Genomic DNA, 17407 nt, shown 5'->3' with positions numbered 1-17407 from the left:
GTAGTCGCTGTTTCACCAATAAAGTATGGTATACTCTTCAACGCAGCCATTGGTATGTCATTCCATTGAGTCAAAATAAGGGGACTCCCCCCATTGAAAGTAACACAAACCTGATTTCTTGCCATGTGAAACAATAGTCTATTGATATGAGTGGTGGGATCCCTTGATAGTAATGGTTTTGTAAATGGAGGGGTAGAATGAGACCTGGGAGATGAAGTGTTTACAACCCTGACCTCTCTAACTGGTGATAATTAAGGTCTACCTCTTTGCCTTCTAGAGCCTGAAGATGAGAGTTCTTCGAACTAGAAACTACCTCTATAAGACGCCCTTATATGAATTCTGGGCATGAAATCCAGAGCTGTAACAAGTCATGAGCAAGCAGTGGACCTGTTGAGCAGAGACTTCAGAATCTTGGGGTTCCGGGGTTAAGCACTTCGGAACCTGGGGGTTCCGAGGTTTCAGAGTTGTGAAAGTTGCGATGACTTGGGAACCTGAGGGTTCTGGGGTCCCTGAGTTATGAACTTCGTATGAACAAGAACCGGACTTTGAGCAGAGTCGCCAAGTGCTTGAAAGGTGATTGTCTCTAAAGGCTAAAACACTAAGAATTAGCACTGAATCCTTAGCATGTATGTCGAACTAAGCCCCACCAGGCGTGCCAAAAATTGTTATCACAAAAGCTCGCACCCTTGATGAGCTATCAACTCAGCAACCTTGTGAAACATGGAAACAACCCTGAAGTGTGGGACCTTGCACAAGGGGGTTGAATCTCCGAAGAAGGCCGACTTCCTTCTCAATCTAGGTGCACGTGTTGAACCAACTCAACACTTCAAAACTAACTCCTAGGCCTATCCTAACAAATTGCAGAGTTAAAGGGAAGAAAGAAATGCTTGAAATAAAAGGAGGTGATGCACCAAGAAGAGATTGTTCCTCTCCCTACCCGAAATGACACAAAGAATCAACTGAAAAACCCAGGAGATGCACAAACTTCAGTTGTATGAGTGACCTCAATGCATGTATGGAGGTTAGAATTCGTTGAATGCCAAGATGGGAGAAAGTTTTCCACAAGTCACACTCAGAAATAAGTTAACACAACATAAATGAGAGAAGAGCCACAAAACATACACCTATGATGAAGGTAAGAAAAAGCATACACAATATACATAAGTTAAAAGAAGGCAAGAATGGTGATTTCAATTAATTATAAGGCCAATGGCCAACTTACAGTTGCAAAATATAGAATAATACAAGAGAAGTGAGAGAGCATAGAATAGCTCAAGCCACCAGGGAGAGAACCTTTTACAATGAGGCTTAACAACCTTTATATAGAAAAATGGTTACAAGAGTGATCATGACCCCTGTATGTTAGTCTGAGAGTGCAGAGAAGTGTATGCACTTGACTTCTGTACATGCAAGCAACCTAGCCATACCCACATAAGGCAACCCTGAGAAGGGTGGATTGACTGACCTTCCAAAGTCAGAGTATGCAGACATGACATAAGTCATTACAACAAGCATGACCTTGTACCTCTGTTGATGAAAATCCTGCCAAAAACATTAAATGCACCTATGTGGCTCCACAAAAAAAGGTGCACAAGTCACAAAAGTCGTCAAAGCATTTAAAGCTTTGAGTGTCAATCATGCCATCCAGAAGTGTTGCAAGCCAGAAGGAGTTTGGAAAACTTTGGGAACCTGGGTCACCGAAGTTGGGGAAACTTCAGAGACCTTGGTCACCAAATTTGGGAAGACTTGGGAACCTTGGGGTTCCAGAGTTCTGGGGTTGGGGAAGAGAAGACTTAGGAACTTCGGAGACTTGGGTCGCCGAAGTTGGGGGGACTTCAGAGACTTGGGTCACCGAAGTTGGGAAGGCTGGCAACTTGAGAACTTCGGGGTTTCGGAGTTCCGGGGCAAGAGAACAAGAGACCAAGGAAGGGAACTTCGGAACCTCGGGGTTCCAAAGTTCCGGGGAAGAGAGAGGAAGAGAAGGCTTGGGAAAGAAACTTCCGACAAGACAACACTTCATACTTTATGATTCCATCGTCTTCTCTCGAGGCAACGTTGGTCCATAGAACATATCTTTGATCGGTTCTTACTGATGGACCAAGGGGGTCGTAAAAATGACAACAACAATCTCCATGGGGCCAAAGACATCCAAGTGCACGAGCTCCAATGGCCATGTCTTCTTGTCATGTCCAGTGGTAGAGAAGTTGATCCTTCTTTGTTTATGTAGATAAAATGCTCACACAATTCCAAACCAACTTTTTTTAAACCTAGAAGTTAATTTATTTATGCAAAATTTCAAGTCCCTTTTTGCTCATATAACCAAGCCTCTTGTACCAAATCTTTGAACCACTGTCCACAACTAGCAACAACTCACATCGTAGCTCCCACGTCAACGTGACTCTCTCGCACATACAAAGTGCTTGATTTGCTGCCTCTAGCAATCACCAAGGCTCCCTTTGTCACCTTCCACGTGCTTGATTGAAAAGTGATACTACAACCTTGAGCATCTAGCTATCCTACATAAACCTCACCTTTGCCTATAATGTCACAAGGTTCATCATCACCAAGATAAACCTTGCCAAAGTTACCCTCTTGATAACTTTTAAAAAACTTCTGGCGTGATGTGGCTTGGAAAGAAGCTCTGGAATCCAGCACCTACACACCTGTTGCAGCCTCTCCTGCAGAAAGAACCAGTGCATCAACAGTATTTTCATACATGTCAGATAAACGATCCCAAAGACCTTTTGCTGCTGGAGAGGGAAAGAATTATTGTTGCCACCGCCTTCTTGTCTAATTTCTCCCACTCCTCATTGGACATCACAATCAGCTTCTTTGCCTTTCCTTCAAGCATTATTGCAAAGTCTTTTTGTACCAACAAAGCTTCCAGCTGTAGCTTCCACATTCCGAAATTTTGCCGCAAGAATTTTTCAATTCATTTATTTGCTTCTTCCATTTTTCCTCAATTTCCTCTCAATGTTTCCCATTTCTACTGAGCTCTGAATCCTGATACCAATTGTTGAAGTATTGAGCAGATTTAAAAAGAATTAGACATCACAAACAGAGCACACACATAACAAATAACACAGAGATTACATGGTTTGCCAAATTGGCTACATTCACCAGAAAAACAGGCACAATATATTTATTGTTAAACAGCAGCAAATCAATTTCTTCATTTTGCAGATTATAATTAATAATCCCCAATATATGGAAGTCATTTGAGAAACAGTGTACTTAAAGAGACGTGGAATGTGAAGGGGCAAAGTCCGTTGGACTTCACATACCCAACAATGTTGTTGTGTGTACAGAAATGGGCTTCAATGGTCCCAAAGGTTCCTTCATACTCAGTGCAATGGTGGTGGAATGTAGGCAACAAGTAAAGGAAGATAAAATTGGATTTATTCAAAATGGCAAAAGATATTATTGGTTTCTGGCCACATTTTGCGACTTGATTCACAAGCATGAGACAATGTTGTGACTAGAAGCTTCTACAAAATAAAGCCTGTTGGCTAGTCATCCCTACAAGAGTGTCTCAGTTAATCATTGTGCTGTTGGTTTCTCGGCTTTCATATTTGCAGTTTAAATATTTACCAATTAAAGGAGTAACCAAATGTAGACATTCAATCCTCTTAAAGGGGAATAACTTTGGCTATAATTTATGAGAACAGTTGAACACCTCTGATCTGAACTGGAAATACACATGGCTCCCAAGATAAAATTATAAAAGCTTTAGATACTTGCATCACCAACTTGATGTTTCAACTCTTGCAAAAGATAATTTATTAGAACAGTTGAACATCTCTGACCTGAAAAAGAAATACACATGGCTCCCGAGATAAGATTATAAAAGATCTCTAATTTCCATATAAGATGTCCATTTGGAAAGTTGCTCCACAGTATATAGTGCTCGCGTTTATATCTAGGTCTGTTTGTCAGTTGCACATGGAGTTCTATCCTATATGCCAAACTTATCGTTTGGAATTTTATCTTTTGTGGGTAGAATGTCTCTTATTCATTTGTCTTTGAGGCCACAACAGGTGAAACCTACTTTGTCAAAGTCACCTGGGATTGAACCCAGCTCAAACCACACCCAGTAGGAATTTAACTGTGTGCTCATTGTTTGTGATACTTTGGGTTCAACAGACTTCATATTTGCATTCTAAACCAGCCATAAATGTTGATTCTGTCATATCTGTACGTTCACTTATATTTAATTCATTCTTGTCTTGGTAAGATCTACATCTTCTGCAGACTGGAGTAAGAAAATTTTCTGTTTTCCTTTTGCAAATGGGAGATAGTCATATAATCATAATCACATGCAGCTCTAATGGATGGAGATACCAATTTCCTGTTAGACTACTGCATATTCAGACCATTTACTGTAGTGACTCTTATGACCAAATGTTTTCTGCATGCTTCTTCTTCTCTTGAAATCTCCCATAAGTAAAATTGTACCTCTTGTTTTGCCTAATTTGCAGACTGCATTGGTTGGATATGTTCGAAATGTCTTAGTCCCAAGTGAATGCGTAAATGCCCTTGGCAACGGTGGATGCAGCCAACTGGCAATGCGTCAAGGCTCATTAAGGTATTTCTTCAGTTGGAAACAACACCAAACGAAGTTTGCCATCTCCTTAATTTCGTATTCATGATCAAAATGAATTGATAATGAAGGGTGCTTCCTGTATAGCATAGCATTGAATAAAGACCGAACACCTTAAGCGGCGAATTCTAAGGGGAAGAACACATCTCTGTATGGATCTATTGAACAAAAACATAAAAAGGTATCTGTTTGGATCCCAGTAAAGGAAGGAAGCGTTCACAACTTCAAACAATGGAAAACTTTCAACTACATTCATGACTTTATATTCTAATAGATGGCTTCAGATTCCAGTTAGATCATTGTAACATGATTGCGTCACCAATAATCCCCACATGAGCAGAACCCATCCTTAAAATGATGGAAGCGGCTTCCATCCCTCACCACAATCTCCCGCTCTGCAATCTTTGAAATGAACTTGGTGACAATGTGGCAGTCGCCACATACCCGAAGGTTTTTAAATATTCTTATAGGCATGTGTCTAGGTATCCTAATAATGCCAAAAGCAATTGCTAATTTCTCACTGTGTTGGTTAAGAATCTGTTCCTTCAGCTCCTCTTCTACATCATGCAGAACCAGGCTAGTGTTGGGAACATACCCAGCCAACTTCATCTGTCTATCCAAACTATACAATGTGGAATATATCTGTTCTGATTCTGGATGAGATCTGTCTCCTAAAAAGAATGTGTGCACTTTGCTCTTAACTTCGATCCAACTACATCCGGGCTGCTTTTTAAGACCTCTGTGTTTCATCATTGTTCTCATTTTTTTAGCATCCTCCCACCTGTCATATGCAGCATAAATATTGGATAAAAGAACATATGTTCCACTATTTTCAGGTTCCAGCTCAAAAAGGCGCTCTGCTGCAAGCTTACCCAACTCTATATTGCCATGGATTCTACAGGCACCAAGCAGTGCTCCCCACATGCTAGGATTTGGTTCGCATCTTGAATTATAAACAAAACCCTTGGCTTCTTCGAGGCGCCCAGCTCGACCCAGGAGGTCAATCATGCAAGCATAATGGTCCGCTCTTGGGATTATGCAATGAACTTTCTCCATGGATTCAAAGAAGCGCAGGCCCTCATCCACGAGGCCAGCATGGCTACATGCAGTTAAAACACCAATAAAAGTGGCATCATTAGGCTTAATGCCTGCCTTTTGCATCTCCTCAAGCATATTAAGAGCATCAATACCATAACCATGTTGTGCATATCCTGCAATCATTGCATTCCATGAAACAACATCTCTAGCAGGGACTTCATCAAACATTTCACGTGCATTGTCTATGCATCCACATTTGGCATACATGCTAACGAGAGCACTTCCCACAAAGACGTCACGCTGCAATCCCATTTGTGTTGCATATCCCTGCAGTTGTTTACCCTGTTCCAGAGCTGCTAGGCTGGCACATGCACTAAGAATGTTAACAAAAGTGACCCGGCTAGGAATCGCGCCACTCCGCTGCATTTCGCTAAAAATCTTGAGGGCTTCCCCTCTCTCCTCACTCTGCGCATACCCTGTTATCATTGCAGTCCAAGAAACCACATTTCGCGCTGGCATTATATCAAACAAATGTCGGGCATCATGTAATTTGTCATTCTCTATGTATCCTGCAATCATAGCATTCCAGGATTCCAGATTTCGCTCTGACATTTTATCAAATAGCTGACGAGCAACATCAACTTCTCCATTCTGGGCATATCCTGCAATCATAGCATTCCATGAGACCACATTCCTCATCGGCATTCTGTCAAAAAGCTTGCGTGCGTCACAAATTCTCCCATTCTGAGCATACCCTGCAACTATCGAAGTCCAAGAAATAATATCTCGCTCAGGCATTTCATCAAACAGCTTCCGTGCAGTTTCTATTCCTCCTTTCTGCGCATACGCCGTAATCATGGCATTCCACGAGACCACATTTTTCTCAGGCATTCGGTCAAACAGGTCATGCGCAAGCTCCAATTTTCCCTCCTGAATATAACCTGCAAGCATCGTGGTCCATGAAACCACATTCTTCTCAGGCATTTGGCTAAACAGAATGCAAGCTTCTTCGATCCTCCCATTCTGTACGTAGCCAGATAACATTGCAGTCCAGGAGATCACATTCCGTTGAGGCATTTTGTCAAACAGATTGCGCGCATCATCTACTCTTCCATTCTGTGAATACCCGGAAACCATGGCAGTCCATGTGATCACATCTCGTTCGGGCATTTGGTCAAACAATTTGCGGGCATCTTCAATCCAACCCTTCTTGGCATAATTTGTAATCCTTGCATTGCACGAACTCAGATTGACGTTTATCATTCCTAATCTGCTGTTATTGTTTCGAGGTTTGTTTTGAGCATAGCGTTGAGAATTTATGGTAGGAAAAATACATGATTTCATCCTGAGATCTTAGGACAACTGCAACTGAATCATGTCCTGCTAATCCAAGAGATGGTAGTCGCTTCGACAGTAGATCGATTTTCATTATTTCCTGCAAATTAAGGAGAGGGGAGGTGAATTCATTGTTTTCTTTTTTATGTGACAAGTTGTTTGGTTTAAACTTGGCTAATTGTGTTTAGAACAACAAAAATGTGAAGGAATTAATAATAACTAGTATATTTATATTTTATAAATAAAATTTATGTAGATGATGTCGATAGATATCAAATTTAAAAAATATTTTTCTTTAACATAGGTTAATTAATTTTATATGGTTAATATTTACTAGCTTACCTATATTTTAAAAAAATCTATGTAAAATACGTTGAGGAATATCATATTTTGAAATATTATTAACAAATAAGAAAAAACATAAAACCTTAGAAGCTACTAACAATGAAACATTATGAATTCACAAGTTTATCTACATTTCTTGCACAAAGAAAACATCATAAGACTATCAACAACAACATTGTACATTCTATGATAACATTTCTTTCATACATATTTAAAAAAACTAATGTTATCATCTATCACTAACACTATCTAGGTATTGAAAGATTCAAAGTTAATTAATCTATGATATACTAATAATGGTAAAATAAATGATATAATTACTATCAACATATTATAAGTGAAAAAAGTATAGATAAAACATTACTATAGGTTCAAACATATAATCATAATATATGTATGAAAAATACAATCAAACATTTAGATGACAATACAAAATGTCATTTATTATAGTATCAAAGTTGAATGGAATTATATTAACCATGTAACGTGAAATGGGCTAAGGTACCTGATGATTCTTATATTTTCTATTGATCGAGCTATATTAAGTTTTAGATGATGCACACTTCAAATTAAATTATAAATTGTAAATGTACACTTCTTGTCGTGGAGAATGAATGTCTATTACCAGTATCGAATAATTACTAACATTCTTGTAGTAGAGAATGAATGTCTATTTTTAGTAACTATTCAATACTCGCATGGTACAAGTAGGTCCATAGATAAAATATTTGATTTAGTTGTACAAAGGATGAAACAAGTTATTAGTTTCTCCAACTAATTATAATATTTGACTTTTTTATTATTATCAATTTTACATAATATTTTATAATATTTAAATTATCATAAATAATGAAGTTAAGGTTATATCTTACAAGTTATTTCCTTATGTATAATTAAAAGATAGATTAAAAATGAATCTATTCTATAAAATATTCAATTGAATGTTTAATTACATTAAATGTCATATATGGTTGAGTCATTCTAAAATATTCTCTAAATAAACTAGCAAACATATGAAACTCCATTTTAAATCTTCACTTGTTGGAGATTATTCTATTTTCAATGTTTTATGTTTGCAAAACAGATAATGAATTTTAAGAATGTAAAGTTATTGGGTTGTACAAAATTGTATTTTAGTGATGATGATAGAATTAAAAGAGTGCAATAGTTTGAATTGTCACTAAAGAATAACTTTTAATATTTTATTGAAAGCCAAATATACCAACAAATAAATTGAAAAATGATTAGATCTAAAACAAGTTCTCTAAATAAATCCTGACCAACTATTTTCTTATATAGCCAACACCACAATATATCCAATATTTATTAATAGTAACCAATATAGCCAACTTAAAAAAATTTACTCCCTTAAAAAAATGCACCATCCTCTCGGATATAGGTTTTGCATTATATTCTTACACTCAATCATAGGTGATATTAGACTATTTTTGATGAATAAATAACTCACAAATATTCTTGAATTATATGCTTACACTTAGTCATAAATGACATTAGACAATTTTTGATGAATAAATAATTCTCAAATATTCTTGAATCGACAAAAACATTGTGGCAAGTACTTCGAATTAATGAAGAGCAAGCATGAAATTGTATAGAAGTGCCATCATAGTTATAACATAGTCTATAATTTTAGTTTCAATTTTGACAAATTTAAATTTTTATTTAGAAAACTAAATATCAATTTGCAGTTCATTTTCAATAAATGAAAATAAATTCAATATTGTAAGTATTTAAATTTTAATGTTCTTCTATGATGTCATTAATCAAATAGACCCATATTTTACCTTTTAATTCTTTCATCTCTTATTATTTTTTCTTATTATTATATATACACCATAGGAAGACTAACAAAATCAATAGAAAAATATATTCAAATAGACCCATCTTTTACCATTTAATTCATTCATCTCTTACTATTTTTCTTTGTTATTATATATATATATATAGACTAACGAAATCAATAGAGAAATATTCATATTTTATGCTATAAAACTATCAACTTTACTAAATTGCATAATCTTATTAAGAGTTTAAGAAAATTTAAGAAAAGGTCATGTTGAACATTCATGTTTTAAGGTCAAATTTGCAATTAAAACATATGCCATAATTATAAAGAAGGAAAATGATTAACTAATATTAAAAAAACTATATTTTATATTACCATTTTTTTAATAATAAAATTTTAAAATTTATATAAAACTATTTTAATGGAACTAATTTTTTAAATTTTAATACAAATAAATTTTAAACTTCATTAATGTATAATAAAATAATTTAAACTCAACTAACAAATAAATAAGATATAAATAGAAAATGACATTTATATGATTAATTAGAAATTATTTTTAATAATAAATATTTTTTATATATTAATATTTATGTATGCATGTACTTTAATTTGTTATATTTGAAATATTTGTGTATGCATGGAAAATTTAAAAATATTATATATTTGCATATGTATGTAACTTTAAATTTTTGAATTTAGAAATATTATATTCTTATGTTTGAAATTTAGAAACATAGAAATTCTTTTTGATCTTTCTAAATTAATAAGGACAACCATTTTCAAACTACCTGTTTAAAACAGTGTCCGCACAAAAATCAAAGAAAATTAAAACAATTAATATAAGAAAGGAAACTATTCTCTCATTGGAATTGCTCAAGGAACCTGCATTAGGCGACACTTGTTTTTGCATGAATGAAAACTGAATTGAAATTTACATGAGAAGTTTCGCATTTAGATCCCATTTACCTCGATCAAACTTCTTAGGATGAGGATAAACTTCAAGGTCTAAATGTACATTTCTTAGCCAAACTTGTACCTTCCAATTTCTCCCATCCACCCTCTATTTGGATGCAGTGTATACCGAGCAGTTTGAGACCAAATTTTTCCTAAGGAAATTCGGTATTATGGAATGCCATGACTACAACGAATGGCTCGGCTAGTGAAGATTCTAAAAATGAATTCATTGATAAGGGTTTTCAAACTTTCAAGCATATGCATTAAGTAGGTGTAAAGCCAATTTCTAGAATGCTTGCAAGTGTATCTCCATGTCCATGCCGAACAAGAGTTTTGGAATCACTGAAGCAAAAAAGAAACATTAGAAATAGGCATCCAAAATCATAGTAAGTAGACCATGAACATAGATTCATTTTTAATCCTTTGTTAATCAAAAGTTGATTGAATCATAAATCTGAAACTTAGCGACAATAAACACATAAATAAAAGTATAATTTTTTATAGTTTGGAATGCATTGATGGAATGGGCAGAATTCATCCTTGCTAAAAGTTCTATGCTAATGACAAAGAAAATATTTGAATTCATCACTCAATCATCCTTCTTTGGATTTGAGTTCTTCATGAATAGTGGTTATGAGAAAAAGGCCACAATTGAAAAAGTTTGAGAATTCTTGGATGTCCTTATAAAGGATCTTAATATAGAAACTGTAGCCAAAGCTTTCATTACAAACAATGTCAAACAAATTGAATTATGCATACAAACTAAATGTCTTTGCATCACCACCAAGCATATGGTACAACATATGAATAAGGTGCCTCGATTTTTTGAGGCAATGTTAAATTAAAAAACTCCATCAAATAGTGAAAGTAATATATAAAAAATTTAACATGTCTACCTTGTTTATTCGAGTTTGGCCTTCTTGTGTGCAATTTTTATCTCACAAGTGAGCCTCATATCACCCAGTCCACCTACCCTCGATCGTAGCAAAACCAATTCAATTTATTAATCAAAAAATTAAATAAAATTTTAGAAGGAAATTGGCACATATAAATACTGAAAAAAATCATTAGCTTACAGATGTAAAACATGACAAGATTGAAAAAACGTCTCTCAGTATAAAGAAAATTTGCAAATAAATAAGGAAAACTTTTAAACTATGGAATGTGTAGTGTCATAAAATTGTGACGCATGTAATTTTAACTACATTTTGGGTCCTCACCTTGGCGATGACATCTTCTTCCTTAATCAGGACCTATTTCTGCATTTCCAACCCTTCTCCCTTCCTCCTTCATGTCTTGTATTTGCTCTAGACCCTATCTGGGCCTTGAAATAGGGCAGGACAGGGGTGTGGCGCCCTTGTCCCCCTAGGATAGTGGCATGGTGCCCCTATCCCCACCTCCTAGGATGGTCCTATGTGTGGGTTGCCTGATCTCCTATGCACTTATTGTCTCCAAGGTTTGTTATTCCTCTTTATAAGCCTTCGGTGGTTGAAATTTAATCCTTGAGGCATGTATAAAAGGGAATTCAATACCCTCATTCAAGGATGGATGGATAGCGCATAGAGAGATAACAAAGGATAAGAGATAGAGAGCATACAGAGAAGATACAAGATTTCAAGGTCATTATCAAACATTCAAGCATTCAAATCTTCTTCATTCATCCATTGGAGAAACATGACATCATTCATCTGCAAGCATGTGTGTGTTAGGGTTTTATCATGTTACATGCCATTTCATACAACATTTGTGGTTACATTCAAGAAGCAAAGCAATCATCATCAACAAGTTACAGATCTACAAGGTATACATCTCCATTGTTTACATTCAAGCATTTGCAATTACTTTCTTTCTAGGTTGATTCCTCAATCGGGGTTTGACTAAGGTAAACCCCTATCCACAACCCCCTTTTCTTCTCTTTCTATGTGTAGGTTGTGTTGGAAATGTGCCTCAAATTAACTTGACTTGTGTTCAAACTGATTGGAGTAACCTACCCCAATGGAACAACTAGAGAACATATAGGCTTTTTCTATCGGTGTGACTCTTGCTGATGTATCCTTCTTCATCGGGTTTTCGGAGAAGCAATGTTCATGTTAAACCGATGGGCCAATGGAACCTCCTTCCTGTTGATTGGCTATCGGGTGAGCTTTGTTAGCGTTACACCGATGAATCAATGAAGTCGTCGTCGGTGATTGGGATGTCATCGACTATTAGAGGAGCTTGCTGAATGCTATGCCAATTACCCGATGGATCCGCTTTGGTCGACTTCGACGTTATATGAGATCAGGGTAGCCAGTTTGATTGTCTTGCTGATGACCTAATGAGGTCGCCTTCGATGATCGGGTTGACAAGATGGAAGCTATGCTAATGATTGATGGAGTCACCTTCGGCGATTGGAGTATCATCAAAGATCGAGATGACATTGTTCGGTTATGCTGATGGCCCGATAGAGTCGCTGTGTTATCATCGGGAGATTGGGTCTACTTGTTGAAGGTTGTCTTGATGAGTCGACCTATTTGGAGTTGCATTAGTGGAGTCATCTATTGGTTCATTGGGAGATTGGAGCAACACATTTGTGGTATTTTTGATGGCTGATGGAATAGAGACTGACTACGGGTGTGCACTCGAACCAAAGTCCAAAAGGTTAACACTTGGACACTGAAGATGGTCTTGTCGGTGTATATGAATACAAACTGACCCGACTTCCTGGTGCATGTGGGATTATTGTTTTCTCACGAATGCAGACCGATGCAAACAATTAGATGTCTAACCGTTTGGTGCAAACTGACAATTGAACGGTCGACATGGAAAATATATATGAATCCAAGAGGAAACTCGAAGATAGAGAGTTGTTCTGTTGATAAGTTGTAACTGATTATGTGAGATGATTGGAGTGTCCAATTCATGAGAATCTGAGAACCAATACCTGTAGTTGCAAACTGAAACTTTGTTGTAAATTTATTTACTGAAAATAAAGTGTTCAACTGTTGGTGGTGGGTTTTTTCCTGAAAGGGTTTTCCCACGTAATTATTGGTGTTCTGTCTCTGTGTTGATTCTATTTGTTTTTGTCAATGTTATTCTTAACATTATGTAAAAGTTTTAAACTACATTCTTGTATGATCTTCCCTGCTAATTAACATTAGGAAGGCGTTCTCGCATTGTGCTTTCCTTACAAGCGGTATCAAAGGTTGGCCCGTTTTGTTTTTGATTAAGGTAAAAATAGGTTTTGAAGGGGACATGAAACCCTTTACAAAAGGATCTTAAAAGATAATAGCATTAAGAGACCAAAAGGAACAAACTAACGAAAAGCCAACAAAAAACCAGAGAAAACCGGCTAAAGCCCCAAAAAACCAGCAAAAACCGGCCAGACCCGAGAGAAGAAACTAATTAATATTTTTTAGGTCATTATCCAGGGTATTGCTAATCCCATACAGGTCTTTGATATTTTCCCTAAGATTAGGGATATCCTTGGCAAAAGCAGCCATAACTCTCTTGACACTTGCCCTGGTCCTTTTTGCAGCTCCACCTGTAGTAACTTCACCACTACCAATCTCGATAGTATCTTCATCCATGTCAAGGTCCACCACCGGTTTAGGAGAGATGGAATTATTGAGGACCTTAGCAATATCCTCAAGGTTTTTAGTGACAGTAGACAGGATATTCGGGATAATGCCCAACAAATTTTTCATCACCACATTCCCTTCTTCCAACGATTTAACCTTCTCCTCCATATCCTGCTTCCATTTTATTTGATCCTTGTCATAATCCTTCCTTTTCTCGTCCATCTGTTTCCCTTTTTTTCCAAGTTCTTCAAAAGTTCATATGTCCATCTGTCATAATCCAATGTAGCCTCAGTGAGTTTTTTAAGGTTATCCAAGAATAACTCTTTACCAACACTTTCCTTATCCTCACTTAAACTGTCCTTAGTCATATCCTTCTCAGGTTCCTTGTTCTTCTCCCTCTCAGAATTCACATCTTTTTCCTCATCATCCTTGTCTTCCACATCCACCATAGGTTGGCTGTTGTCATTGCCAGGGCTAACATTGTGGATTGGGCTGTCATTGTCGGACTCATTCTCACCTTCTTCATCCTTTGCACCCACATCGTCATCTTTCTAGCTGTCTTCACGCTCAGAATCATCCGTATCCATTTCACTACCATCTTTTCCAGTTTCCTCTGTATCATTCTTTTCTTCATGGGCTTCTGTCCCAAAGGCACTCTTACTTTTTTTGCTAGAGGTCACCTTCTCCTTGCTGGATTCTGCCCCCTCCAGCTTTCTCTTGCCTTTCCCTGGAGAAGTGGATAAGCTCTTGTTTTCCAGCATGGCAAGGTTTTTACAGTGCTCATAAATGAGCAACAAAAGCCCACAATGGAGTACCGGATTCGAGGGATTCCTACTATGTTTATTGAGAGACCTTGAAAGGGACTTGAAGAGATAGCAGGGTAGGGATACCCTTTTGTCATGTCTGAAATGGTTTAATAGAACAAAGTGATAAGTGTGGGCCTTGGAAAAGCAGCCCTCAATAGTTATGTATTCCATTATGGCATTCAAAACCCAGCCCCAAATTTTCTTGATGTTGGAGGCTTCATAGTAACCCCCCTGGCTTTGCCAATTTTATCCCTCTCTTTTTCCTTATGCGGGAACAAATTAACCGTGTTATTGGAAACTTTAAGGTCTCTAAAAAAATTGAACCCTGAGTGGGGCATACCATTCACAATCGCAATGAGACTCGCGTCCAATTTGAACTTTACCCCATAGATTTTAAAGGACCCATTACACCAATTTTCAGAAATTTTGGAAACAACGAGGTTAACCCTACCTTTGTCGTAATCAACCAGCTTCTCCATAAAGATTGTGAGGGACCCTTTTTCCAGCTTCGCCCATACTTTCGGCATCACCTTCCATCTTGACGTGTTATCTAGTTCCTCCCTCCTTAAATCTCCTCCCATATTCGAATTCGGACTTTCAACTCTATTCTTCTGCAAACTCAACACTTTCTTCTCGTAGTTACTCAAAATTTTGAAAAGGATGACCCACAAAGTGTGCGAAGTAATATTAAATTTGATTGGGATTCTGCCACTTTGCCAGGTAATCATTACCTTTCCATCAAAGCATAAATTATTCATATAACCTATCATGATTATGCGGTCCTTCTCTCCCTGTAAATCTGTCCTTTCTAAGGAGCTCTTTAATATTCATATTAATATCTTCCCCATGCCAAATTATTTGAGAATCGGAATTAACTCCTAGCTTCGCCAGACAGTCCGCCACCATATTTTTCTCTCTAAAGGCATGTTGAATAATTATTTCCTTAAAACTAGAGATGATTTCCCTAGCTTTCAAAATAATGTTTTCAATTGACCATGATGGTTCGGACTCCCCCTTCAAACTCTTAATAATATTAAGTGAATCTCCCTCAAGCCATAATTTATCATGATTAAGGTTCTTAGCTATAATTAGAGTATTTAGAACAGTTGAGGCTTCAACAAAATGAGTAGTTTGACTCCCCAAAGGACTAGCCACTGCCACTAGGCAACTTCTAGCAAAATTCCTGACAATGCCCCCATAACTAGCTTTACCCGGGTTCCCCTTAGAGGCCCCATAAAAGTTAGACTTAATCCATCACTGAGGAGGAAAACACCAAACTAGACCTTCTCTTCCCTTCTCCTTACTAGGTATGGTAGTAGAGAGGTTCCACCTATCATTGAAGTCATCTTTAGCAACTGGTCCATTATCAGTACCATAGATGCATTCAAATATGCTCCTGTAAATTTTATCCACCACCACTTCAGGGATGACACTTTTATCCCTAAAAATCCTATTGTTGCGCTCTTTCCATATATTCTAGATGACATTTGGGAAAGCAAATTTCCAAGTCTCCACAATGTTTGGATTGGAATTAGGGCAATGCCATTGCTGCCAAGATTCCCCTAGGGAATTCAAAAAAACCCAGCTCAACTTCCACCTGCTTAAAATGATTTTCTAGATTTTCTGACTGAATGTATACTGATTGAGAATATGGCAAGTAGTCTCTTCTTCCATGCAACAAAGAGAACACCTATTAGGAAAAACAAAACCTCTCTTTTGAAGGTTGTCCAGAGTTAAAACCTTGTTTTGGATGAATATCCAAAAAAAGATATTAACCTTAGGAACTAACTTCTTGTTCCAGACTTTAGCCCAAATAGGAGTTTCTTCCACAACTTCATTTTGGATAGCCACAACTGAGGACACAAAATATTTCCCATCCAGGGTTTCCCTCCAAGTCAATCTGTCTTCTTTGTTGTCTCTAGGAACTTTAGCAGAGAGAGCAATCTGAAGGAACTTTAGCCCCAGACATTGCTGGCTAAAATCAATCCATTTCCCATTTCTCCAGTAATCTCTGACCAACTCACCAAACCTGCTTTTGAACCAATCTTTCCAGTCATCAAGGATTGGAATTTCCTCCATAGGTTCATCCATTATCCACCTGTCTTCCCAAAATCTTATACTCCTGCCATGCCCCAGATTCCACATTCGACCAGCCATGGCCCAACTTTTAGCCGATTGGACTGCATTCCATATTGCAGAACCTTCAACAATAAAAGATTCATCTAAAAATTCTTCCTCAAAAGGTCGCATATGAAGATATTTATTTTTCCAGATTAAATTCCATTCTCTTTTCCCCCCTTTCATTCTCCAAATTTGTTTAGCTAATAAAGCCTTATTCATAGAACTTATATTCCTTAAGCCCAGCCCCCTTGAGGCCTCAAAAGAACAAATTTTATTCCAGACAATAAGGGAAATTCTATTTTTGACTTCCACTCCTGACCAAAGTAACTTTTTTTGGATTCTTTCAATTGCTTCCACAAACTTTCTGGGGATTTTAAACAAACTGAGAGCATAAACAGACAAGTTTTGGAGAGTGGCTTTGAGTAGAGTAACTTTGCCTGCTTGACTTAGGATTGCCCCTTTCCAACCAGCCAATTTTGAGTTGAATCTATCCACCAATTTATTCCAGAAATTATCCGCAGGCTTATTAATACACAGAGGAAGCCCCAGATAAGAAGAGGGAAGCTCAGCTATTTTACAACCAAGAATTCTTTCAATCCTTAATTGTCTTTGAACATGGGTATTGATGAAGAACAATGAGCTCTTATCCTAATTAATTTTTTAACCAGAGGCAGATTCATAAATATTCAACACATTCTTCATGTTTTTATCTTCCCTAATGGTAGCTTCCCCCATTGTGATAGAATCATCAACAAACTATTCATGAGTGCAAGTGAAATTGGATGAAGATGGTTTTAGTCCTATGAGATGGTTGGCCCGTTTTGTTATCCTTGTTGGG

General features: G+C 37.0%; 1 protein-coding gene across 1 annotated transcript; it reads right to left on the bottom strand.

Moving 5' to 3' along the window:
* Positions 1-3184: 3184 nt before the first annotated feature.
* Positions 3185-7129, bottom strand: LOC131029546 (pentatricopeptide repeat-containing protein At4g02750). Its single transcript, XM_057960058.2, has one exon. It carries the CDS (start codon positions 6980-6982, stop codon positions 4916-4918), a length of 2067 nt encoding a protein of 688 aa, XP_057816041.2. The 5' UTR covers positions 6983-7129; the 3' UTR covers positions 3185-4915.
* Positions 7130-17407: the final 10278 nt, after the last annotated feature.

The sequence above is a fragment of the Cryptomeria japonica genome, chromosome 5 (assembly GCF_030272615.1).
Source record: "Cryptomeria japonica chromosome 5, Sugi_1.0, whole genome shotgun sequence".
In the NCBI taxonomy this organism is placed as follows: Eukaryota; Viridiplantae; Streptophyta; class Pinopsida; order Cupressales; family Cupressaceae; genus Cryptomeria; species Cryptomeria japonica.
This window is presented reverse-complemented; position numbering and strand designations above follow the sequence as displayed.